We start from the raw sequence: 24,143 nt of genomic DNA on the forward strand, positions 1-24,143 counted from the left end.
CCAGCACTGGGCCTCTAGTATTAAAGATAAAGATGAAGTCCCTACATTCTTCTTTCAGTTCCATCGCTCTTTCCTTGTAGTCCACCACCACCATAAACTTTTTCTGATTCAGTCCTGGTTTTATCATACAAACACACACACACACACACACACACACACACACACCCAAATACATACATGTAGACAATACAAACATACAGATACGTGTATATAATATATACATATAAATATTTGTGTGTATATGCCCATGTATATCCAAAAATATACAAAATATGGTTTATGTTGTAAAATTTACTTAAATGGTACAATAAGCATAGTATTCTACAACTTGCTTTTTTAAAGCCCAGCATGATTTTGAATTTTATTTAAGCTGACACTCACATAGCTCTAGCTCATTCCTTTTACCTGCTGTATACTATTCCACCCATGACCACCCCATGATTTATTTACTGATTAGCCCTACTGTTAGCCGTTTGGGTTGTGCCCATTGGCAGTTTAAACCAAACCCAGGATTCAGTCTGTGAGCCACAGTCGAGTTATATAAGCAGTTCCTGTTTCACGTCTTTGGGGTGCCCGCCCCTCCAGCTCTTTAGCGCAAAGCACATAAGTGTTGTGATGCCAGAGTGGACGCCTCGTGATGTCAGTCCTCACTGTCGCTTCGTCTCAAGTCTTGGTCCAGCGTCAGTGTGTTTTGGCATCTCCTTCGGCCCGGCCTTCTGCAGCTGGGAAATGCTCTTATATGGTGGGGTGACTAACCTGAGAGAGACATCAGGGACCCCGAGGGGCTCTGCATTACTGGGCTGAGTCCCAGTGGGGCGCGTGAGCACGCAGAAGTCCTCCCCGCAGTTCCCGGTCTCTGCCCCAGAGGGAACTCCCCAGGAGGAGGCCACATGTGGCTCATGCCAGAGAGAGCCAGGCCTCCCCTCTGGATGGCGGTTATTTTTATCTGAAGCTCGGGCTCCGTCAGGACCCTGGAGAGTTTCCAGGGTCGGGGATGAGAACGGCCTCTTTCCCAGAGCAACTGGCCTCTGCTCTGCCTCCTGGGATTCCCGATTCTACTGTCCAGGCTCTAGGCTCCAGGCTCGGCTCCTCCCCTCCCTGCTCCACTCTGTGTCTTGCCCCTAAGGGTGTCCTCCTCTGGCTGCCACCTTTCGGTCCCAGCCAGCTCGACTGCTGAGCCCCTGGTTGTCACTAATGAGCCTTGTTGAGAAGATCAAGCCTCTCAGGGTTCCAAGTGGGTCAGCACTGAGGCACGGCCGGCAGCCTTCCCACCCAGGAGCCCTGCCCTCCAGCTTCCTGTTCTGTCCTCAGTCAGCCTGTCCCACCAGATGGGGGCTGTGGCTTTCCTCGCCTGTCTCCCCAGCCAGACTGGGAGCCCCTGGAGGCCAGGGACAGTGTCCTCTTCATCTTCATGTCCCAGGGTCTAGCACAAAGTAGGTGCTCGATGAAGGTCATCAGGTGACTTATAGCTCTCCTCGGGGAGAATGCAGAGGTGAAGAGAGACGTAAATGAACACACTCGCTCAGGCCCTGCCTTATCTTTTCGGACCAGGCGACAGCCAGGAGGAGGATCACAGTTTGTGTGCCTTTAGTGGAGGTGAGACCTCTGGCCTCCAGGGAGAGAGGAGCCAGGGTAGCATGAGCGAAAATCCTGGACCCTCAGAGTCACCACACCTGGCGTCAAGTCTCAGCATTTGCACTTACTGGTACAGCAGCCCTGGGCTTGTTGTGTCTCCACCCGAGGCCTCAGCTTACTCATCTGTAAAATGGGTGCGATGACAGATGACCTGATGGATTGTCCTGGGATTGGAAACGATGTGAATGAAGTGACCGGTCCATGTAGATGCTCAGGAAGAGTTTTTAGAAAGAACAAAAGGCACGGAGGAAATTCACCTAATGAAATTGGACCTTGGGACTTTAAAGCTAGTAGGTGTATTCGAAGACTAAGGCAGCTCTTCCTAACGCGAGTGCCAGGGAAGAAAGGTTAGGAAGAGGATTAGCTGGGGAAAGGACTTGTAGCCTAAAGGCAAGGAAGGACCTCCGAGACCCTGGGTGGGTCATAAAAGTGAGAGAGCGTTCTTTCCTGCAGTCTCTCTGAGAGGGGCGGTGTGTCCCACAGCCCCGCAGCCCTGACAAGGGTCAGAGTTAGGGTTCCAGGAACACGCTTTGGGAAGGGCAGCTCTGCTATGGTGCTGCGAAGGTCGGGGAGTCCCAGCCCGCCCTCTCTGTCTCCTCACATTGCTGTTGGTTTTGTCATCCTACAACAGGTCACCATCCTGATGTGTGCATCGGGTACTGATGACCCGTGGGAACCACTAACCTAGCAGCCGAAAGGGCAATGCCTGGCAGTGTCTGGAGTAGACCATGTGCTTGGTTGTTGAGCAGGTTTGCCAGGCAGGCTCGGGGGTGAGAGTGGGGTACACAGCGCCCCCCCACCTTGGAGGTCCTCCCTCTTTCCTCTGTCACCTCCTCTGAGGATCTCGTTGACAGGTGACTTGCTGCTCCAGAGCAGGCAGCTGGGTTCCTGGCTAGGGCTGGGTGACATGTGGGAGTGTTGGCGACCATGTGGGCCGTGATAAGAGGAGCCTTCTGCCATGCGGGGTCTGGGGGTGCCTGTTAACCACATTTGGCAAACGGAGTCCACCTTCACGGGGACCAGGAGCATTGGTTCAGGGCAACTCCTTTGGCGATGTGAGTGACCTTATCCATCTCCATTGGGAGCAGGAGCTAGAACTTGACCCAGTCATAGACCCACCTGAGTCCTGAATGAGTAGAAATGCTGACTCGCAATGAGAAAAGATGGGACAGGGAACTTGGGTCCAGGAGAGATTGTGCCAGGATGTCGTATGTAGAGTCCGGCCAGCTTGCCTTGCTGGAAACCCTCCGCTTGAATCCCAGCTCTGCCGTTTCCTGTCGGTGGGACTTGGGTTATTTAGCTTTTGTGAGCCTCAGTTTCCACGTCTGCAAAGTGGGGCGAATACTATCTACTCCAGTCACTGCTCAAGCCAACACCTCAGCTGGTTCAGTACTGACCGACTGCCTCCCGCTGCCCTCTGCTTCCTTTCAGAGCCCGAGCCCCCAGCTCTGCCCCAGGAGCCCAGGCCGCCCCGTCGCCCCAGTTCCGGCTGCAGGAGAGGAGCCATGAGCTACGTCCTGAATGGCCTCGTCCCCTTGGGGATGGTGCTGCTAGTCTGTGGAGCCCAAGGCTTTTTCCTGCCCAACGTCACACACTTAGAGAAGCTGCTCAGCAAATACCGGCAGGACGAGCCGCACTCGCGGGCCCGCAGGGCCATCCCCAGGTCGGACCAGGAGGAGATCCTCATGCTGCACAACAAGCTGCGGGGCCAGGTGCACCCCCCGGCCTCCAACATGGAGCACATGGTGAGTCTGCACACCCCGGACCCGGGGCCTGGGCTCCCTCTGCTTTGTCCCCAGGCACTGTTGTGGAGCAGGCTTGGGGGGGGAGGGGTCCCGGGCGGCAGAGGGTCCCCTGCCTTGTTCTTAATGCCCCACCAAACAGCACCCGTGAGCAGAGGCCGCCTCCCTGAGCTCAGCCCCCGGGCTGCCCTGAGGCTTCTGGAAGGCGGAGTGGGAGGGCCTCGGGGCTGGGCTCCCACCTCCTAGTGTGGCCTGGACACCAGCCACCTGAGCCTCAGTTTCCACTGTGAGCATCCTGTGCTGCCACGGTTCCCGGGACAACTGAGCGCAGCCCTCACACCGGGGCTGTGAGTTACTGTGGTTACTGTGGCGGCTTGATCTTCCTCTGGCACCTTCTCTGTCCGAGAGGGCGTGGCCGAGTCTGTGAGATAAGGTGTCTTTTGGGAGGGAGAAGGGAAAAGGGACAGTGTGGGGGTCCCCTCTGAATCTGGAGAAACCCCACACTGAGGAGCAGAAGGGGCAGCCCGCTCTCCCAGGTCCAGATCTCTTCCCCTCTCCCCCGTGCCTTCGCTCACCCATTTCCATTCCTGTCGGTACCCTGGGAAATAGGTGCGGTTATTTTGCCCATTTAATAGATTAGGAAACTGAGGCCCAAGGTCACACAGCTGGCAGTGACAGAGCCAGGTTCGAACCCGAGTCCAGCTGACTCCAGGACCTGAGCTCTCAGCCACCACTCTGTAGCCAATGCGTTTCCCACCCCATCTTCCCATCCTGCTCCTGTCTCGCCTTGATTAGGGGCACAGCCTCAGCCCTGGGGCTTTCGCTGCCCACTTTGCCCTCATCCGCTCGTTCTGAGTCCTGCCATCACGTTACGCTGCCTACATCTCCACTTTTCTCCTGCTCAGGAGCCTCTAGGGCCCTCTGTGCCCAGGACGGAGCCCAATGCTTCTTGCTTGGCGTCCCAGGCTTCTCTCGGGAGCCCTGTCTGTCTTGATGACTAGTTTCCCTCCCTCCCCTTTGGCCAGAGAGGTCTTCTGGGTGTCCTCTGAGGATGCAGCGTGGGACAGCCGCCCCTCCCTCCCCGAGAACACTTTCCGGTCATCACTTTCCCTGTCCCAACTCCTCTGCAGCCTGCACCCTAGGCCACGCCCTCCTTCCCCTGGACTCAGCGGTCGCTTTCCTGTTGCCCTGTGCCCTGACCTGGGTAGCACGCGTGTTGGGGACCGTCCCGTGTGCCCGTGCGCCTGTGAGCCCCTCACTGTCCCTGTGTGAACCCACACTAGGTGGCCCGTCACCAGCTTAGGGCAGATGAACGGGTCACCCGTCCGGGCAGAGCCCTGCGAGCAAGGCTTCGGGAACTCATTATGAAACATTCCTCTTTTCCCTTAAGAGAATCATCCAGGCATTTATTTATTCCAAAGGGGCTGTGCTAATTTTAGGAGGAAGAACAGGCACCCTTTCAAAATGCACGGGGCAGCGTGTGCAGACTTTCTTAAGGTCAAAGCTGTAGGAAATTGGGGTAGATTTCTTTGGGGCTTTGGAAACAGACTGCTCCCCACCCTTTCCTCGACCTGTGGGTTTGACCTTGGTCCCCATCGGGGAAGGACACGCTGCACCTCTCTCTGGACAGGTCACCCAGTGCTCTTCCCACCCCAAGGCCCCGAGTGGTGCCCGCAGGGAGCGGTATTTTCCTCGGCCTGAAGCTGACGGAGCCCCAAGCCCCGGGGTCCTGGCTGCCTCCCACCTCTGTTGGAATAGGCTGGGTTTCTGCTGGTCTTTTCCTGGCGGCACTGAGCTCGTCAGGGGTTGTATGGCAGACTTGAGGCGAGTGAAGGGAGCCGAGATAGGCAGCAGGCAAGGCCGGGCCTCCTGGACAGCCTGGAATGAGCCTGCCACCTTCTCCTCTTCGTCAGCGTCGTGATAGTCCAGGATTGGAGTTGGGATCTGGGCCCTTAGGTCTAGATAGCCTGCCTGTCAGGGAAACTGTGCCTTTCGGGGGCGTTGTGAGGGACGCCTCTGTGCAGGGGCCATCTGGTAGGGAAGGCAGTCAAGGCTCAGCGCCTCCACCCAGCATCTAAGGCCCAGTGCTGCCCATCTGCTCCTGTTTCCACCCGAACAAGCAGCACCCATTGAGAAAGTGTCTTGAAAGCGTAGCTTCCTGCTCAGCCCTGCCTGCTGAGGCTTCAAGCCACAGTCCTTTGAAATAGACTCAGCACTGAAGGGTGTGTTAAAGTTCCAAAGACTTAAGATAACATGTTTTGAGGATTTATAAGTGAGCAGGCTCTGAAGCCAGCCTGCCTCGGTTTAGGTAGCGGCCACCTGCTGGCTGTGTGACTCTGGGCAGACTACTTGGCCTCTCTGTGTTTATCGTTCCTCACGGCACAATGGTGACAATAAAAGTACCTTTCTCGTAGGGTTGCTTGGAGGAGTCAATGAGGTAATGCATGATAAGTACTAAATAAACGTTAACTATACTTTTGCTATTATTACTTTAGTAACTATTATTCATTTAGTAGAGTGGGACCAGGACTTAGTGACAGCATGCAGATAGGATGACACCCCTCGGAAGCCAGATAAGACTGGGTTGTTAAAGTTCTAACTTCCTGGCTGTGTGATCTTAGACAAGTACCATAAATAAACTTCCCTTAGCCTTAATCTGTCTGCAATAATGGAAAAATAAAACATACCTCAAGGGCTGTTGTGACAATTAAAAATGAAAATGGTGCGAATGCTCTGGCAAGTGGCAGGTGCTCAGATGATGGCAGCTCCAGAGGTACAGGGCCCCGCACTGCCTCGTCACATAGTAGGTGCTTGAGGAAGTTAAAGGTGGTGCTGATTACGGAGGCCACGTTGCATCCCGCCCGAGGCTTGATGCCTGCTCTCATTCAGCCGTCCCCCAAATCCTATTCCAGCAGATACTATTATCCCATTTAGAGGTAGGGACACAAAGGCACAGAGAGGTGAAGCCACTTGCCCCAAGTCACACAGCCAGCAAGGGCAGAGCCTGGTGTCATACCCAGGTTCACCTGACACAGACGCTCTCACCAGTGCATCTCACTGCCCTGTTCTTCCCCTTCTCCTTCCTCGAGTCGTCCCTTTGAGGGCTAAAGGATGTCCCCCTGCGCCTTCCTTCGGAGGGACACGGACTAGTTGGAGGGCAAGCGTTCGCTGGGGAAGCACAGGCTGAGTGGGGGGTAGGGAGCAGGAGGGGCAGGTGGGGACTGGAGGAGGTCCGTGAGGGCTGGCGTGAGTTGGGGAAGTGAGCTTCATTGTGAGTGCATTCATCCACGCGTGCATTCATTCATTTACTTATGCATGCATTATTCTGGGTGATAGTCGAGACATGTAACACTGAAAGGACACTGATCAATAGTGTCAGTTGTCAACAGCTCACCACACAGCCAGACCCGTGACTGCCAGCTCTGCATAGGAACATTGTGTGTTTGCTTTTTTAATCCTCACCCGAGGATATGTTTCTATTGATTTGAGAAAAAGAGAGACAGAAAGAGAGAGAGATGTGAGAGAGAAACATGGATTGGTCGCCTCCCATATGTGCTCCGACCCAGGATTGAATCTGCAACTTAGATGTGCCCTGACGGGTAATGCTCCAACCACCTGAGACCCGGCCAGGGCCGGGGAGCAGTGTTTTGAGGTCCTACTGTGTGGCAGGCATGGCTGGAGCCTAGAGGAGGGTGGGAGGCGAGGGTGGGCAGGATGGGGATGCTCAGCCTCAAGTGGAGGGAGGGCAGATCTGGGTTCTCGTGGCTGTGTCCTGCTGTGGGCCAGACATCAGGTCCGCGTGTCTCCAGCCAGAATGTCAAAAGCCTTAACCCCCCAGAGGTCCCGCCTGGCCAGTCCTCTTTGCCCAGCTCGATCTTTGCCCTCCCCGCTCCCCTCCCCTCGGAGCTGTAGGAAATGCTATGGACTCAGACCAACGGCAGGCAGGGTTCACATCGCTCTTGAGCCGTGCACAGAATAAATAGTGAGCTTCTGAGAAGCCTGTGACCTTCAGGGTGGGACCGGCGCCCGCCCAGGCTCTGCCCTGCCTCTCTGGACACTGGGAAGGGCCTCAGCTGGGCACCTCCAGAGGGGGCTTGTGCCAGCTGCCCTCCTCCCCGCTGCCCACCTCTCCCCTGCTTGGAGACGAATGAGTCACTGACTTGGTGCAGGTGGTCTATTTGGGGGCTGACCCATGAGTCCGGGAGACAGGAGGGAGCAGGTCTAACTTCAGAGTGCACTCCGGGGGTCCCGGTGGGGGTGGGATCTGCCGGGATCTGCTGAGTGAAGGGAGCAGCAGGCGGTCGCCCTCCTGAAGGCGGGAGGTGGGTGCCTTTATCCACAGGCCTGTCCCCATTGGCTGAGGGTGGTCCTGGGAGGGTTGACCACCCCCCCCCCCCCCGCCCATTCAGGCTTTGCTTGGACATGGGAGAGATCCCAGGCAGAAGCAGCTCAGGGCTTGGTGGCACTGAAGGTGGGGCGCTGTTGGCAAGGGATGAATCTGAGGGTCCCCAGATCAATGGGAGGGGGGTCAGGGGTGTGAAGCAGGTCCCCAGGGGCTCTGCCCGAGGGCAGGACTTGCCCCGGATGTGAGGAGTCTTGGCTGGAAAGGGCAGCCGGACAGAAGGAGGAGCGGGCAGCACAGCCTCGTGACAGTCCATCCTGGGGCCTCGCAGTTGGTTTAAGCAGCCCCTGTTCCTGGACAGGCCCCGGGGGCTCTGCCCGGACAGCCCTTCAGTGGGCACCTACTGTGCGCCAGGGGCTGGGGCTACGTGGAGCGGGGCCGGCCCTGCCTGCCCGTGAGCTGGCGCGTCTGCCCAGGGACTGGGAGGCGGCGGCGCAGCAGCTGGTTCGCAGCGGGCTCGGAGGGCCGCTTGGCGTCTGCTCCTCCGCAGAAGAGAAATGACCCGCTTGCTTTGTTCTCTGCTCTTTCCCGGGGAGTCACGTGTGTTCCCGGGGCCAGCTGGGAGGCAGGGCCGGCTGCGGAGCCTGCCTGCAGATTCTCTGGCCCGGGCCCCTGCCCCAGCCCCCTTGGTTTAGGCTGGGTCAAGATGCCAGAGGGGAGCAGGGCTGGGCAAGTTGAAGGCATTTCTTTCTTTTTTTTTTTTTTTTAATATATTTTATTGATTTTTTACAGAGAGGAAGAGAGAGGGATAGAGAGTTAGAAACATCGATGAGAGAGAAACATCGATCAGCTGCCTCTTGCACACCCCCTACTGGGGATGTGCCCGCAACCAAGGTACATGCCCTTGACCGGAATCAAACCTGGGACCCTTCAGTCCGCAGGCTGATGCTCTATCCACTGAGCCAAACCGGTTTCGGCTGAAGGCATTTCTTGATACTTTAAAAAAAAAAAAAAAAAAAAAGGTAACATATACATAACATAGAATTTACCATCTTAGCCATTTTTAAGTGTACAGTTCAGCACCTTTAAGTCCATTCACACTGTTGTGCAACCATCACCACCATCCCTCTGCAGGACGTATTCATCCCCCATTTCACAGGTGAGGAGACTGAGGCTGAGAGAAGGGACTTACCCAAGGTCCCCGGCAGGTTACAGGTGGAGCAGGAGCTCTGAGGGCAGCCGTGAAGCAGGCTCCTCCGAGCCCAGAACCGGCCGCGGGTTCACCTGGAGCCTCGGCGGGAGGCGTCTCAGCAGTTTGGGACCTTACTCCCATCCCCGACTCTGACTGAAGGTGCCATCTCTCCTCCCCCTGCAGACCTGGGATGAAGACCTGGCGAGGTCGGCGGCGGCGTGGGCCCACGAGTGCATCTGGGAGCACGGGCCCACCAGTCTGCTGGTGTCCATTGGGCAGAACCTGGCCGTGCACTGGGGCAGGTAAGAGCCGCCATGCCCCCCCCCCCGCCCCCCCGCTTACAATGTGAACTGATCATTATCATACGTAGTCCTCATGATCACCCACTAAGAGGGCAGGAGACCACCCATGCCGTTTACGGCTGGGGAGACAGAGGCTCTGTGCCCAGGAACACGTCTGAGTAATTGGCCAAGTAGATGTGAGCCTGATTGCGGACTCCAGAAGCCGACCAATAGACTCGGGGTTTCTAGAGCGTGGGCTTTCCATTCCGTCTCCTCGGAAGGGCTTCTGGGCCAGTTGCAGCCGGCCAGGAAGGAGCTGGCTGGGCACGCTGGGAAGACGGGAATGTTCGCCCCTTTAGTGGCGGGTCCGTACCGTCTCCTCTGCCCCAGCACGTCTGGGTCCTGCTCACTCTTTAAGGCCCAGCCAGGTTCCACGTCGTGGGCAGGCGTCCCTCACCGCCCCCCTCGTCTGGCCATGGAGGGGCTCCTTCACACCACTGAACCCCCAAGGCCTCCTGGCCTGGCAGCGCCTTGCCTTTGGGAGGCACTTGACAGCGGTCAGTTGATTGTCATTCCCTGGCTTTCCCCAAAGTCAACTGGGCCACATACGCAGGCACGCAGCCCGGCTGAAAGTCCCCTCCAGGCTGGGGCTGGTTTCATCAGAGAACGTGGAGAGAATGTCTTTTGACCAATTAAGACTGACGGAGCCACAGCCAGCGTGCTGTGCCCCGGCCTCGGAATCGGACCCAGGGAGGCCAGGGCCTCAGGCCCACCTTCCTTTTGTCCTAATCACCGGAAAGTTGAACAGGACCTGAAATATCCCCTCAAAACACAGGTCAGGCTTTGCTTGACTTTACCCCCGACGTTTCTCAGCGGCTGAAGTTCCGGAGTTCGTCCTGGCCACGAGCTGCTCGCTTTCCTTCAGCGCTGCTCCCTCTCAGGACAAACCGGGGCAGGTGTCACGCTGGATCGGGAGAGACATGACTTCATGGAAGCAGATCCACGGGGCACTCTCTCCTCCGGTGGTTCTGCCTTTTGTAAAGTCAGCCCGCGGCGGCCCTGGACGGGACGTCTGCGGGGGAAGCATCCATCCTCCCACCGCCCGCTGCAGCTCCTCTCAGTTTCCGGGCGCCCGTGTAGCCTTTGGCTGTCGGCCGGCATATTTCGACGCAGTTGTAACTGCGGCCAGGACAGCTTTTAATTCATTTTTCCCCTTCTCATACAATACCAAACAGCTTCCCTACTGCATAGTTGTCATGGTTAGCATCTCGCAAGGCTGCCTCTGGGCTATCGAGTAGACAAGCCCCATTTAGCCATCCCAATCTTGTCGCTTGCTTGTGTTGTGGTTGGCTCGTTTGAATTACTTTATTAGGACAGCTCTGAGGAGTGGGGTGGGTGGGCTGAGGACACTAAGGTCTCCCCTTCTGGTGAATGCGACTAGCTCGCGTTCCCAAAGAGCTCCTCATTTGGAACCCCCCGCGGCCCCGCCTGGCTGGGCTCCGGGGACAGACGGGTAGGGGGTGTCCCTTCGCTCTGCCGCTCGGTGGCTGTGTTCCTTCCCCGGCCGGCCGGCCGCTCCCCAGCCACGTCACTGACCACTGCCGCGCGCTCTGGGCTCTGACAGTAATTGTTACAAGACCTCTAACTGCCCATCTCACCGCAGCGCTCTCAGAAATGGCCGGGGCCCCGCGCCTCCTTTCTCTTTTATTGAAACCGCTTTGTTTACACTCACTGGCGACGGCGACCTGGGATTTGCATCCAGTTTATTTTCTTTCCTAAGAAAATAACCGGTGCCAGCCTGGCGGATGGGGCCCGGCGAGGGGCAGTGGCCACCAACGATGATGACCCCGGGCCCTCCTTATTGCGGCCGAGGAGGCTCTGTAAGAAATCCTAAATAGGAAGATTTCAGGAGGGTGTGTGCACTGACTGCATAGCTCTGTATGCCACAGGCTCTGGCCCGAATGAGTTTCCCGCTTTGCATTTGAGTCCCCGGGTTCCCCCAGGCAGCCGAGCAACAATGACCATCCATTGGCGGGTGGTGGGGCCATCTGCCTGGCCCCCATAACTTACCTCCTTCCCAGCTTCCAGACCCTCCCCGGCCACAGGGGGTGTCCCATCTGCGCGTCACCTGTTTAACTATTTACTCCATATTTTTTTTCTACATTCACTTTAAATGTCTTAAATCAAGTTTTGTCTTAAGCAAAATATAGGGTTCGTGGACTGCATATATTTTCCCAAATGTACATGAAAATACCTATATAATTATGAACATAAAAAACAAATGACTCATTGGGGGCCAGGTAAACGTTTCCTGGACACTCAGGCGGCATGTGGGCCACCAGAGGGACACTCTGGGGATGCCCAGGTAAGCCCCTTGCTGGTTTGGGTCATAGCATTTCTAACAGGTGCTGGGCAGGATTGGGGACTATCGTCCCTGAAGGAGCCTCTCCTCCAGGCCACCCCTGGGCGGTGGTTGCCAGCTGCCGCCTCCATTGTCGGGTGTGTGGTGGCCGGAACGTAACCAGCTGATCTGTCCCTGCAGGTATCGCTCTCCCGGGTTCCACGTGCAGTCCTGGTATGACGAGGTGAAGGACTACACCTACCCTTACCCCCACGAGTGCAACCCCTGGTGTCCAGAGAGGTGCTCGGGGGCCATGTGCACCCACTACACACAGGTAACCCTGGAGGGGTGGCCTGGACTCAGCCCACCGTCCCCGGTCGCTCACTGGGCCCTGCAGGGTTGTTGCCCAGTCGGAAAACCTCCCCTGTCCTTGCCTTAACTTTTCCCTTCAATTGGATGCGATTCAAAGTGTAACTGGTGGACTGAACGGCTCACAAGTAGAACACTGAGACCAAGCACTGGAAGCTTCTATGGCACTTTTACACGCTGGGGCATTTCCTTGTGCGTGGTTTATTTGTCAGTGTTTGGTTTTGTTTATTTTAGATCTTCCGTGGGTTGGGGGAAATCTGGCCCTTCATCCCTTCGCCACAGACCCTCTAACCAGCACCCTGTGATCCAGGCCAGACTGTGTCGCCCTGGTGTGCCTTGCCCCTGAGTTCTGACGCAGGGCTGTGGTCTTTTCAGATAGTGTGGGCCACCACCAACAGGGTCGGCTGCGCTGTGCACACCTGCCCGAGGATGAACGTCTGGGGAGACATGTGGGAGAATGCGGTCTACCTCGTCTGCAATTACTCTCCAAAGTAAGAGCAAGTCGGCATGGTCCTGTGGGTTGGGATGCTTTCGCCAGCTGCAGAGGACCCAACTAAAACTGTCTTCAACAGTGACATCTCCTTGTTATTTCACACTAGAGGCTCGGTGCACGAATTCGTGCATGGGGGCGGGGTGTGTCTAGCTGGCCTGCCCCAATTGGGGCTGGGCAGCCTGGGCCGGCCAGGGCGAGGGGACGCGGGAAGTTGGTGGGCCAGCCCCACCCCCAATCAGGGTGGGGGGCCAATCAGGGGCAGGGCTGGCCAAGGGGAGGGGCCACAGGCAGTTGGCCAGCCGGCCGGCCCCACCTCCTGATCAAACTCCCTGTTGAGGGGACAATTTGCGTATTAGCCTTTTATTATATAGGATAACAAGGATTCTAGAGCAGTGGTTCTCAACTTTCCTAATGCCGCTACCCTTTAATACAGTTCCTCATGTTGTGGTGACCCCCAACCATAAAATTATTATCGTTGCTACTTCATAACTGTAATTTTGCTACTGTTATGAATCGTAATGTAAATATCTGTGTTTTCCGATGGTCTTAGGCGACCCTGCTAGCGGTTCCGACCTGTGGGTCGCGACCCACAGGTTGAGAACCGCTGCTGTAGAGCCTAAGACCATCGGAAAACACAGATATTTACATTACGATTCATAACAGTAGCAAAATTACAGTTATGAAGTAGCAACGATAATAATTTTATGGTTGGGGGTCACCACAACATGAGGAACTGTATTAAAGGGTCGCGGCATTAGGAAGGTTGAGAACCACTGCTCTAGAGGGTGGTGCATCTGGGTTAGCTTAACAGATCAGCAGTGTCAACCAGGGCTCAGGCTCCTTTTGTTGTCTGCTGTACTATCCTCTCCTCATGGACCCCTGGCTGCAAAGCACTGGGCATCACATCTTCCCAAGCAGAAGGAAGGAGAATGGTAGAAAAGACCTCTATCCTTAGGCCTTTCTCACCCCTGGCCCACTTTCTCCCTATGTCATTGGCGAGCACTAGACCAATTGCAGACAAGGGGGGAACCAGATTGCTCCAATTGGCTTTGACCAATGGAATTGCCCCATTTGACTTTGTAAGCCTCCTCTGGGACCACCTGCACAAATCAGAAGCAGGAATAGCTGTCACCTGGGCAACCAGTGGGGTCTGCCACAGCAATATTAGTATTATTTTTTCTCTGAAAACATGCAGCAGATAGCACTCTATGACACAGGTATTCACGTTAGATGGAGTTTTTGCATCTTTGTGTTTCCCCCTCTCAGAAGGGACCACATCCCCTGATGTCACAGCCCCCCTTCTTCCTCACACAGCCCGATGTCGTTAATCCCTTGACTCATTTCGCCTCCATTGCTCATCAGGCAAACATGTGCTCGTTCTCGGGGAATTGCTCGCCCAGCTCACGGCCTGCGGTTTGCACGCTGGCGGCCATCCTAGCACCATGCCCTGCACATTGTGGGCCTCGAGGTGTATTTGCTCAGTGACTGAATGAAATGAGAATGACTTCATTTATTTGGTTTGGGTCCGGAGTGGCCATGGGTGCGATGAAGGGGGAATTGCTGAGGTTGGGAGGAAAAGAGAACTCTCCATCAACCATCTGGCACGCCTGCGGTGGCCGTGTCTCAGCAGCCCACAGGGATAAGGGGGATTATGTCATTGATGGGGAGGGACGCAGCCCATGGAAGAGCAATAAAATGGTCCACGGTGGTGGAATTCCTGGCAGAGTGGCAGGTAGGAGGGAGGAATAATTTGATTTGACTCTTTATATAAGGAATACACTAGAAGACCCAATCAAAAATCCAACCTTTTAGCTCCCACTCCTTTTCTTGAAAAAGGAATAATCCATGAGGGTAAAATACACTAATCTTTTTTTAACAAAACATATTCTATTAATTTCTGAGAGGGAGAGAGAGAAACATCAATGATGAGAGAGAATCATTGATCAGCTGCCTCCTCCACACCCCACACTGGGGATCGAGCCCACAACCCAGGCATGTGCCCTGACCAGGAATCAAACCATGACCTCCTGGTTCATAGGTCAATGCTCAACCACTGAGCCATGCTGGCCGGGCTTAAAGACACTAATCTTAAGTAGGCAGCTTGATAAATTTTTGCACCTACATACATGTATTTGTCTGCTCGGGCACCCAGAGACTGGGTGCTTAAATAATAAACAGTTATTTCTCACGGTTCTAGAGGTTGGAAGTCCCAGCTCAAGGTTCAGCAGGGCCAGTTTCTAGTGAGGACTCTTCCTGGCTTATAAATGGCTTTTCCTTGTGTCCTCATGTGATATTTCCTTATGCACACACTGAGAAACAGAGGCAGAGAGAGAGAGAGAGAGAGAGAGAGAGAGAGAGCGCGCACTCATTGGTGTCTCTTATAAAGATACCAGTCCCATCCAGGACCCCACCCTTATGACCACATTTAACCTTTATTACATCCTTAGAAGTCCCATCTCCACTTAGAGCCGCAAGGGGGGTTAGGGCCTCAGCTTATGAATTTGTGGGCACACACAATTCAGTTCATACCCACGTAGCTACTACCAGGTCACAACAGAGAATGTTTCCAGCCCCCCAGGATGCCCCCCAACCTGAGTGGCCCCATTCTGACCTCTCTTTCCATCTGCCAGTCTGTCTCATATGCATGGACCTGACAGATAAGCCCTCACCCACCCACCATCCTCCTCCCAGCACCACTTCTGTGAGATTTGTCTGTGGTACCGCGTGTTCAGTGGGCCATTCTCTGATTGCCGTGTGGTATTCCATGACTTCCCTCTCAGCGGGCAGAGCCCCTGGCCTTGCAGCGGGCAGACACTGAGAGGGTGGGCCCAGGGGTAGTGTCTGGGCTCAGATCCTTTGGGGCAGGGGTGGGGAGTGAAGGGTCCTGTACCTTCACGACCTTGTGCATTGGAGTGGACTCTTACTTTACGGGGCTGTTGGAAGAGTAAAGCGGTTGGTTGTCCAGGGACAGGGCGTTGGTGCAGAGCCTGGCGCCCAGTCAGCCTCCGTACACGCTCACCCGAGCATTGTTCCTCCGGGACATCAGAGGTGTGGCTCGTCTTGGAGCAAATCCAGAACTCTCGATTGGCTGGCGTCTCGGCTGGGGAAGGGATGAGCTACCTGGGGGTCCAGACAGTCTGAAGAAACTTACTAAGTCTAGCCCAGCAACAGGACAGGCCCTGGGGCCCTCTCGGTCTGCCTGGCACTGGGCTGTTCGGGGGAGTCCTTCCAAAGACCCCCGTGAGTCCCTAGCCATCCTTGCTGTCCCCAGCAGAGGTAGCCGGCTGAGTGGGCTCTGAGCGTGGTGAGGACACTACCATTCGGGGTGTGTGGGGGTTGAAGCGATGGGCGTGTTATAACGGGCCCCCGCCCTCCGTCCCCGGCCTGATGCCCACACGGCCCTGGGTGATGCCATCCGCTATTTTGAGCTGCCGGAGGTTAAACAGAGAGCGTGTTTTGCAGTTTGTCTTCCGTCCAACACCCGCAGGGCCCTCCCTGGAAAGCTGTCAGAAACATCACCTGGACACGCTTGTTGGCTTGGGAAGCGCTCAGAGCGTGTAGCCTTCACCCTGAGCCGGGCCTGGGTCTGAGGTGTCCATACAGTCACTCACCTGTCGCCCCCCCCATTACAGAGCAGATGGGCTCAGGGCTGGGGAAAATGGGGGTCACCCAGCTGGCAGGGTTGGGGTCCAACCTAGGGCATCTGCTCTTCACCACTCAACTGGAGGACGCCGGGGCCCAGCCTGGCCAGCAGCAGGCCCGAGTCCCTTTCCTGGGAGAAGGAATGGATGACTGGGCGACCACTTAGGAAGTTTCTAGACCAAATCACAGAGACCGGTCCCTGGTCAGTCACAGCTCCAATTTGTGTTGCCAAAGGCTTAGATGCTATGAGAAGGATTTGGGAATTCCACTCACCACCTGCTACCTGGGCCCCGGAGAAATCTCACTGAGTGGCCTCCAGACTGTGACGTTCCTTCTGCCCCAGGAACTTCAGAGGGAGATGGACGGTGCCTGGGGTGCTCAGAGGGACCTTAGTCTCAGCCCTGAGAGCAGAGTGTGGTCAGAGACTCTGAGCCCCACAGCCTGGGTTCCCATCTCGCGGTGTGACCTCAGCCACGTCGCCGAGCCTCTCTGAGCCTCCGTTCCTTCCTGTGTCAAAGGATTGAATTCCAGCATGTCCTCCCGGGGTGTTGGAAGGATGGGGTGACCTGGGTTGGGTGTGTGGTCCAAACACCAGGGACTCCATGAACACACTGACGTTTACTCATTTGGAAATGTTTGCCAAGAGGGATCCTGGCAGCTTCCCAGGACAAAGGCGCGGGGGCTGGGTAGGGTGGAGAGTGTTCAGAGCTGAGTGAGGGGAGCACCCGCGGTGCATGTGGGGCCAGTGGGTGCTGGCACACACACTCAGGGCAGGGAGGGGACATGTAGCTCTCAGCTGGGGTTCCTCTAGAATTCTTTAGACTCTGCGCTCAGAGGGGGCCCGGTGGCTCCCCTTTCCCATTACATGGCAACCACCGTCCTCCTCCCCACCCCCCCCCCCACTGTGTTCAGCCCCTCCTGACCGTGTTTCTGTCTGTCCGCAGGGGGAACTGGATTGGAGAGGCCCCGTACAAAACCGGCCGGCCCTGCTCCGAATGCCCGCCCAGCTACGGAGGCGGCTGCAAGAACAACCTGTGTTACCGAGGTAGGAAATGACTTCCAAACCGTGAGTCACAGAACAGCTCAAGCAAAGCGCAGACCCCGAGACGTGAACAATGGAGCCCAAGGCGCCCCCTCCCCGGCCCTGCTGCAGCCGCCCTCAGCACCCCCTCCTCCCCCCCTTCCTTCCCTCCTCGTGCACAAGAAGACTCTGGGTTCAGTCCCCCGGTTCCCTGGGGACCACACGGCTGCCCTGGATGTCCCCCCCCGCCCCCCCAGGAGCATCCCATGGCCAGATTTCCAAGCTGGACTTGGAACGCAGCATCCCCTCAGACAGGTGCCTGTCCTTGTGTGTTGGTGCTTATAGTTCAACATGAAACGGACAGCAAACCAGGAATTAAAAGCGAACGGCTAGACTGTGATGTTCCCGGCGAGCTCCTGGCTAGGCAGGGCTGTCCCTCCAGGGTATCCTTCCCGTCCTTGTCCCACACCTACCGCCCCCCCCAACCCCCCCCCCCCCCCCGACTTTCCCACCTTGTTCATACTTCCTGGGACTTCTCATACACATTCACGTTTTCCCTCCCAGGCAAACCGGGGCTCTCCAAGGCTGTGCGGTTTCCAGCCCCTCCCCCACTTGTTTGTTGCCGCCACCCAGAACGTTTCCACTCACTCTGCTACTGTAAACAATGCACATTTTTCGTGCCTAAAGCGTTGCTCACAATTTGGAGTATTTCCTCAGGCTCCGTCCCAGGAGCGGCATAGCTGGGCCAAAGGGCCTCCTCGTGTTCTCACGGTTAAGATGAGTTTTTTCCTGTGGCTCCATCCACAGGCCTTGTGATGGCTCAGAGGGGCTTGGCAGGGGGGCTGGGCACGCAGGCCAGAGCCACCCTCTGTGCCAGGCCCTCCCGGACGCAGGGGTCGTGGGGTCAGTTCCGTGGGCTCTGGGGTGAACACACTGGTGGCTAGTGGGGGGACGCAGACCCTCTCAGGGGCCCAGGCGCTCTGTTGTCCTGACAGCTGTTCACCCACTGATTCTGCCCATTGGGGGTGGAGGAGGGGGCAGGAGAAGCAACAAACCAGGCTTGAGGCTGGCGCCCCAACCAGGCCCTCACTCTACCCATCAGCAAATGGCTGTGATAACACCATCTCCCATAATACATCTCGGGCACAAATGAGAATTCGTGCATTTGGCATAAATGTATGGAGCACCTGTTGTGTGATATCAGTGGGGATCACTATGGCGACCAGACAGCCATGGCCCATCCCTCAAGAAACTGAGGCCCCGCGGGGTCGTGGCCACGGGGAGTGATTCTCATCTTCCAGGGGAAGTAACTGTTTGCCGGGAGCTTCTAGCAGGAACACTGCTGTTGTGTAAGGGGGTCAGGGAGGGCTTCCCCCAGCAGGTGCCCTTAAGGAAGAAGATGTAGCCTAGCAGTGAGAGCAGTGAAAGGCGTTTCTGGCAGGGGGAACAGCATGTGTGAAGGCCTGGAGGCATGAGGCAGCATGGTCTTGAGCTTACTCTTGTGTACCGTGTGAGTTGGTGGTCTAGTTTCACTTTTTTTTTTGCCCGTATCTGTCCAATTTCCCCAACACCGTGTATTGAAGAGACTGTCTTTATCTCATCGTATGTTCTTGCCTCCTTTGTCAAATATTAATTGACTATAAAGGTGTGGGTTTATTCCTGGGCTCTCTGTCCTGTCCCATTGATCTACCCGGAAGCGTTTGTTAAATGGAATTTCTCCCGCTTCCCGTGTCCTCTCAGGCCACCCCCTTCTCTGTCTCCATGCACCCGTCTTTGGTGAACTGTTCCCTGATACGCGCCCCCCCCCTCTGGTCCCTGGATTTGTGAGCCACGCATGGGTTTTAGGGGCTGGCACACCTGCTCCGAGAGTGTCAACCCCGCCTCATTCCAGTGCTGGGACCCTGGGCAGGTGGTCTCTCTGAGCCCCAGTCTTTCTGTCTGAAAAGAGGGTTATGGTGTCAACCCCTGGGGACCTGGAGGACTAGGAGAAGAAGGCTGAGGTCAGCAGTCAGGCATGTCAGGTCCCATCTCCATGGTCCTATTCAGGCAGGCCCTGTGACTGTGCTTATCGTTTGGTATAAAAAAAACAAACAAACAAGGAATTAAAAACAAACAGCTGGACTGTGATGCTGGTTTACGCACCAAACGAAGCCTCCGGCACCCAGTCACCCATAGGGGTTGAGTCCCCATCGGATTTGGGGGTTGTAAGGAAGGATGCCCATTGGGGTTCCTCCTGAGCCCCGCGCTGTGAGGGGCTCGGTGTGTGCGTGGCCCAGAGCTGCCTGGGTTCGGGGGCGCACGGTCGTGTTTACCCTCGCAGGCTGTGTGGACTCAGGCGCGCCACGTGCCTTCTCAGAGCCTCCGGTGTCCCATCTGTAACAGTGACAGCGCAGTCCTGTTAAATTTCAGCCAAAGCAAAGCAGAGAGTTGCTACTTGCATTTGCTGAGTGGCCTTCTCAAAGATGAACTGATGCACATCTCTGTGGGGGGGACCTCTTTGTACCTTACAGCATGCACCCCGCCCCCCTCGGGTGCCTGTGGACTAGAGTTGGAAACCCCTGCCTCCTGTTCTCCCACAATTAAAGCAATGAGAAGGATGTGAGTTGCTAGCGCAACAACCTGCACATAGTCAGTGCTTTATAAACACAGGGGGTTAGCTCCTTGAAGAAGTGGGAGGTATGACTGTACTTACACCTGCACGGTGACCTTCATCCCCTGGTGAGGAATATTGGTCCTCTCCCAGCCTGGGGGGTCTCATCCGTCTGTGGAACCTGACAGATGCCTCCTCCTCTTTAGAAACACAGCTCTGGTGTCACACCTCCTCCAGGGAGCCCTCCCTGACTACACAGACTGGCAGTGCACATGCCTTCCTGCTCTTACTGCAGCCAGACTCTCCCTGAACCTTGACCACCTGTAGTTACGACTGCTGGTTCACTCCAGTTCCTCCCGGGGCACGGAGCGGGTGTGTTCTTCACATCATCTCAGTTCAATACCCGCATCCCCAAGAGAGCCAACTTCCAAGAACAAATACAGACAAAGCTACCTTAGATGCTGGTTTACCCACCCAGTGAAGCCTCTGTACTTGTTTCTTTATTTTTGGTGGAAAATAGCCAGCTCCACTCGGCAGGTGTGCCAGTTTTCCTAGCTAACCACGCCGCAAGTCTCCTGTGAAGTGACTGACATATTGAGCGTGCACGGCAGGGCCTGGCCTGTAATGGAGATGGAGCAGGGATAAGGACAGACCTTAAGAGAGGTTTGTTCCCGCCAGCCTTGCCAGGTGTGGTGATAAAGGCTGTGGGCTTCGGGGAAAGGCGGTTTGACTCTCAGCTCTGTGAGCGTGGGCAGGTCCCTTTGCCTCTCCGAGCCTCGGTTTCTCTGTCTGTGAAGTGAGGCTCATCCCGTCCATCAAGGCAGTGAGAGGATGATGTGAGGACATACTGGAAAAGGTCCGCGCTCAGGAAACATTAGCTGTGAGCTCTGTTATCACTTACGGACCGCGGTGGGAATCTGCAGAATGATGTACGCAATGCTATGTGCCCCGAGACCCCGGGCCCGGGGATGGACAGTGCGCACAGTAACCTGGCCGTGAACTCGGGCGTGGAATTTCCCCAGGCCTGCGCGGGTCCACACAGGGGATCTTAATTAGGATGTGCTCAAATAGAGCCGGTCTTCTGGGCAAGCATTCCACTTTTCATGTGTGTGTCTGAGGGCGAGGACTGTCTGCCCATTTTCTTAAATAGGGAGCCCTCAAATGCTTTAGACTGCCTTACCAAACTATATTCGGCTGAATAAAGCCACGATTATGTGGTATAAAAACCCTAAAGGCCAGTGGAAGAAAACCCGGTTATTCCAGAGACAGCTCTGGCTTTCAGTGAAGGGCAAACCTGAGTAGCTACATTGACGGGAAGGCAGACCAGAGACGGTTGATCGTGCCAAATGGCATTGCAAACCTGGTGTCTTCATAAAGATTACAACTAATAGCTCTTGGCTACAAATGATACTTTCAGAATTCCCTTCCTAAATGTTTTTAAATTTCATTGGGAATATATTTTTTTTCAAAGGAATCCAAAGACAGAATCCTTTCGGGGGCGGGGGGGGGGGGGCGGTTAATTATCTTTCATTCAGCAAATTTCGTTGAGCAACTACTATGAGCTGGGAGCTGGGTATGGAAAAGGCTGTGAAACAGGCTAGCTGCAGGCCTCAGGGAGCTCACAGCGGGTAGGAAAGCAGGTGGTAGTGAAATCACAGCTGTGAGCTAGCTGCCCGAGCAGCCCTGGATGTTCCCCGAGGGAACGGACTTGGGGGTCAAATCACAGTTCACCTCTCAGCTCAAATCCTGTCTATTCTCTCGGGACTAGGTTTGCCTGGGGTGGAGGTTGAACAAAAGGAAATTGGCAATGAAACAGAAGCAAAGAATTCCAGCCTCGAAAAGCACGGGAGAACCACTCATCTGCCCTTCATTCGATGTTTGTCTTGTACAGACACAAAACACTGCCTGCCCTTTGGAGAAGAGAGGCCATTGCCCTTAAGGAGAAGTGGTGACAAGGCTGAGGGATTGAGGGGACTTGGATATTATTAATCCAGCGACACAAAGAGGTCTGCGAGGGTGCTTCATTGCTCCTCCTTGAAGTCCTTCTTACCCAAACACGTTTCTGTCGATTCTTTCATTGAGGGAGAGCAGGAGGCAAGCCTGGTCCACAGACACCCGAGGGGGACAGGGGTGCATTCTGTAACGGTGGCAAGGTCCCCCAGCAGAGATGTGCAGCAGTTGATCTTTGAGAAGGCCATTCAGGCAAATGCAAATAGCAAGTCTCTGCTTGCTTTGGCTGAAATGGACAGTTTAGTGTCCTGATTACAGGTTCTAGCCAGCAGTGAATAGTTGTCTTTTTTTTTTTTAATATATTTTATTGATTTTTTACAGAGAGGAAGGGAGAGGGATAGAGTTAGAAACATCAATGAGAGAGAAACATCGATCAGCTGCCTCCTGCACACTCCCTACTGGGGATGTGCCCGCAACCAAGGTACATGCCCTTGACCGGAATCGAACCTGGGACCTTTCAGTCCGCAGGCCGACGCTCTATCCACTGAGCCAAACTGGTTAGGGCTGAGTAGTTGCCTTTTGTGGTGAAGACTAGAAGATAAATAAACTGATGTTGATTAGAAATGCAATCTGTTTGGTTAATCAAAATGTCTTAAAATATGGTTGTCATGATCATTGTGGAGAAATAATAATGTTTGGGTGGGAAAAGATTGGGACCCAATGAACTCACTTTTTTAAAAAGCAAGAGTCGGTCTCTCTGACTCATTCTACGTGATGGGTCCAATGTCAGGGGGTGGCAACGCCTCAGTGCAGGAAAGGAGTTGAGTTCGGTTAAGTGGTCTCGGCGCACAGGGGCAGAGAAGGGAGCAGGGTGTGCTGGAGATGAGGGCAGCGGGCCCAAGGCCTTGGACATGAGTCTTCGTGCACCTTAATGGGTGTATAAACGAGGAAGGCCCCTCTCCCCGTGAAAACTTAGGGGAGGCAGCTACGGTCTGGGGTCAGAGGATGCACTTCCTTGGGCCAATGATGGTGCAGGAGGAGGTAGGACAAGAAGCCATGATGATAATCCAGGTGTGGAGCTGGGCCTCTCACCCTGCTCAGCCCAGCGGCTCCTGGGGCCAGAGAGACACAGTGAGCAGGGCCTGTCCAGCTCCCTCGCTGGTAGAATTCCACCTGGCCAGGTCTCCTCTGAAATGTAACTTTCTCTTTGCCACTGAAATGATTCTTTGTCAAACTAAACCTCAAACAAGTTTAGGTTCCAAGTGTGTGTGTGTGTGTTTTTTTTTGCAAAGTGCATTTTTGTTGAATCTCAGCATTTTTTTTTCCTCCCCCTCCATCTTTGCTATGAAGAAGGGACTTACGTCCAAAAACCTGAAACAGACGAGATGAACGAGGTGGAGACAGCTCCTGTGACTGAAGGGAAACACGACTGGGTTCAGCCGAGGGTGATCAGACCCAAGAAAACGTCCGCCGTGAGCTACATGAGTGAGTCAGGCTCCCGCTCTGTCCCCTCGGTGCCCCCTCGAGCCCCCTCTGAAAGGGGGCCATTTTCTTCAGGGTGGACGGGGGAGGGGAGCTGGTGGGTTGAGAGGGCTCCAAGTTCACAAACAGCAGGAGCAGGGTGGCCTGCAGCTTGCAAAAGTATAACTCTCAGGTGTTCCTAAAAAGGGTATGTTTAAGCCATTTCTAGGAGCTGTGCTTGAGTGACAGTTCCCCTCAGGCAGGTGTTTTAAGGGGAGACCTTATCCTTTCAAAGGGGACCCGGGCTGAAACTGGGTTCGGCCTGGAAGCGCCGGGCTCCCTAAGGGAGAGCGCAGAGCGTGCAAGGTGGAGGCTAGCGCCCGTGAGCCCCGTCCTTCTTCTCCACATACCAGCTCTGGGACTTGGATATCATTTGACTCTCTGAGACTCAATTCGCTCATCCATAAAATGGGGCCACAATACGAGGTGCTATGAGGACTGTTTGCAGTACTGTGGGCCCCGGGGTCAGCGGGGATCTCCCTGTGCTTGAGATCATCGAGTTGCCTCCGACAGCCCCTTGGGCGGGAATTAGATATTTCCCCCAGACTTCTGGGAGTCCCAGAGCGCTCCCACGCTCACCTCTGCCGCCCTTTCGCCTCCCCTGGTTCCCAGCACACCTCCCCGCAGAGGGCTCTTCTCCTTTCTTCGCTCTCTGCCCCGCCAGAGCTCAGTGCTCTGGTTCCCCTGACTCTGCCGTTGGGCGCCTTCGCTGGAGGTCGGGGCTCTGGAGGGCACTTCCTTACAGACACCGCAACAGGCGTGGGCAGTCTGCCTGCGGCCTGGTTCTCTCTGATTCTCCCCTAGCGCGTAAAGAGCATAAACTGGACTCACCCTGCCTAGGGCCCACCTTGGGCCCATCTTGCTCGGAAACCATCCCCACTTTTTGAACTACTCTCTCCCCCGCCCCCGACAGTCACTCTGTCCTCTTGGGCTTCGAGCGCCTTTTCCCACACCCGTCGCCTGTTCAGCCGTCCTTCGCTTCTTTGACCGGGAAATAGGCGGGCGCTCTTTTCTGTCCAGCGGT

At 55.4% G+C, this 24,143-nt stretch overlaps 1 protein-coding gene across 1 annotated transcript in view; it reads left to right on the top strand.

Annotated features, from left to right (window-relative positions):
• The window catches only part of CRISPLD2 (cysteine rich secretory protein LCCL domain containing 2), a 67,799-nt gene that overhangs the window by 14,210 nt on the left and 29,446 nt on the right, over nt 1–24,143 (top strand). The window contains exons 2-7 of the mRNA XM_079799744.1: nt 3,067–3,380; nt 9,095–9,213; nt 11,735–11,867; nt 12,278–12,393; nt 16,982–17,082; nt 22,949–23,083. Coding sequence (XP_079655870.1) covers nt 3,141–3,380; nt 9,095–9,213; nt 11,735–11,867; nt 12,278–12,393; nt 16,982–17,082; nt 22,949–23,083 — 844 coding nt within the window. The 5' untranslated portion in view covers nt 3,067–3,140. The remainder of the gene's footprint in view (nt 1–3,066; nt 3,381–9,094; nt 9,214–11,734; nt 11,868–12,277; nt 12,394–16,981; nt 17,083–22,948; nt 23,084–24,143) is intronic.

The sequence above is a fragment of the Cnephaeus nilssonii genome (genome assembly GCF_951640355.1).
Source record: "Cnephaeus nilssonii genome assembly, chromosome: 20".
NCBI lineage: Eukaryota > Metazoa > Chordata > Mammalia > Chiroptera > Vespertilionidae > Cnephaeus > Cnephaeus nilssonii.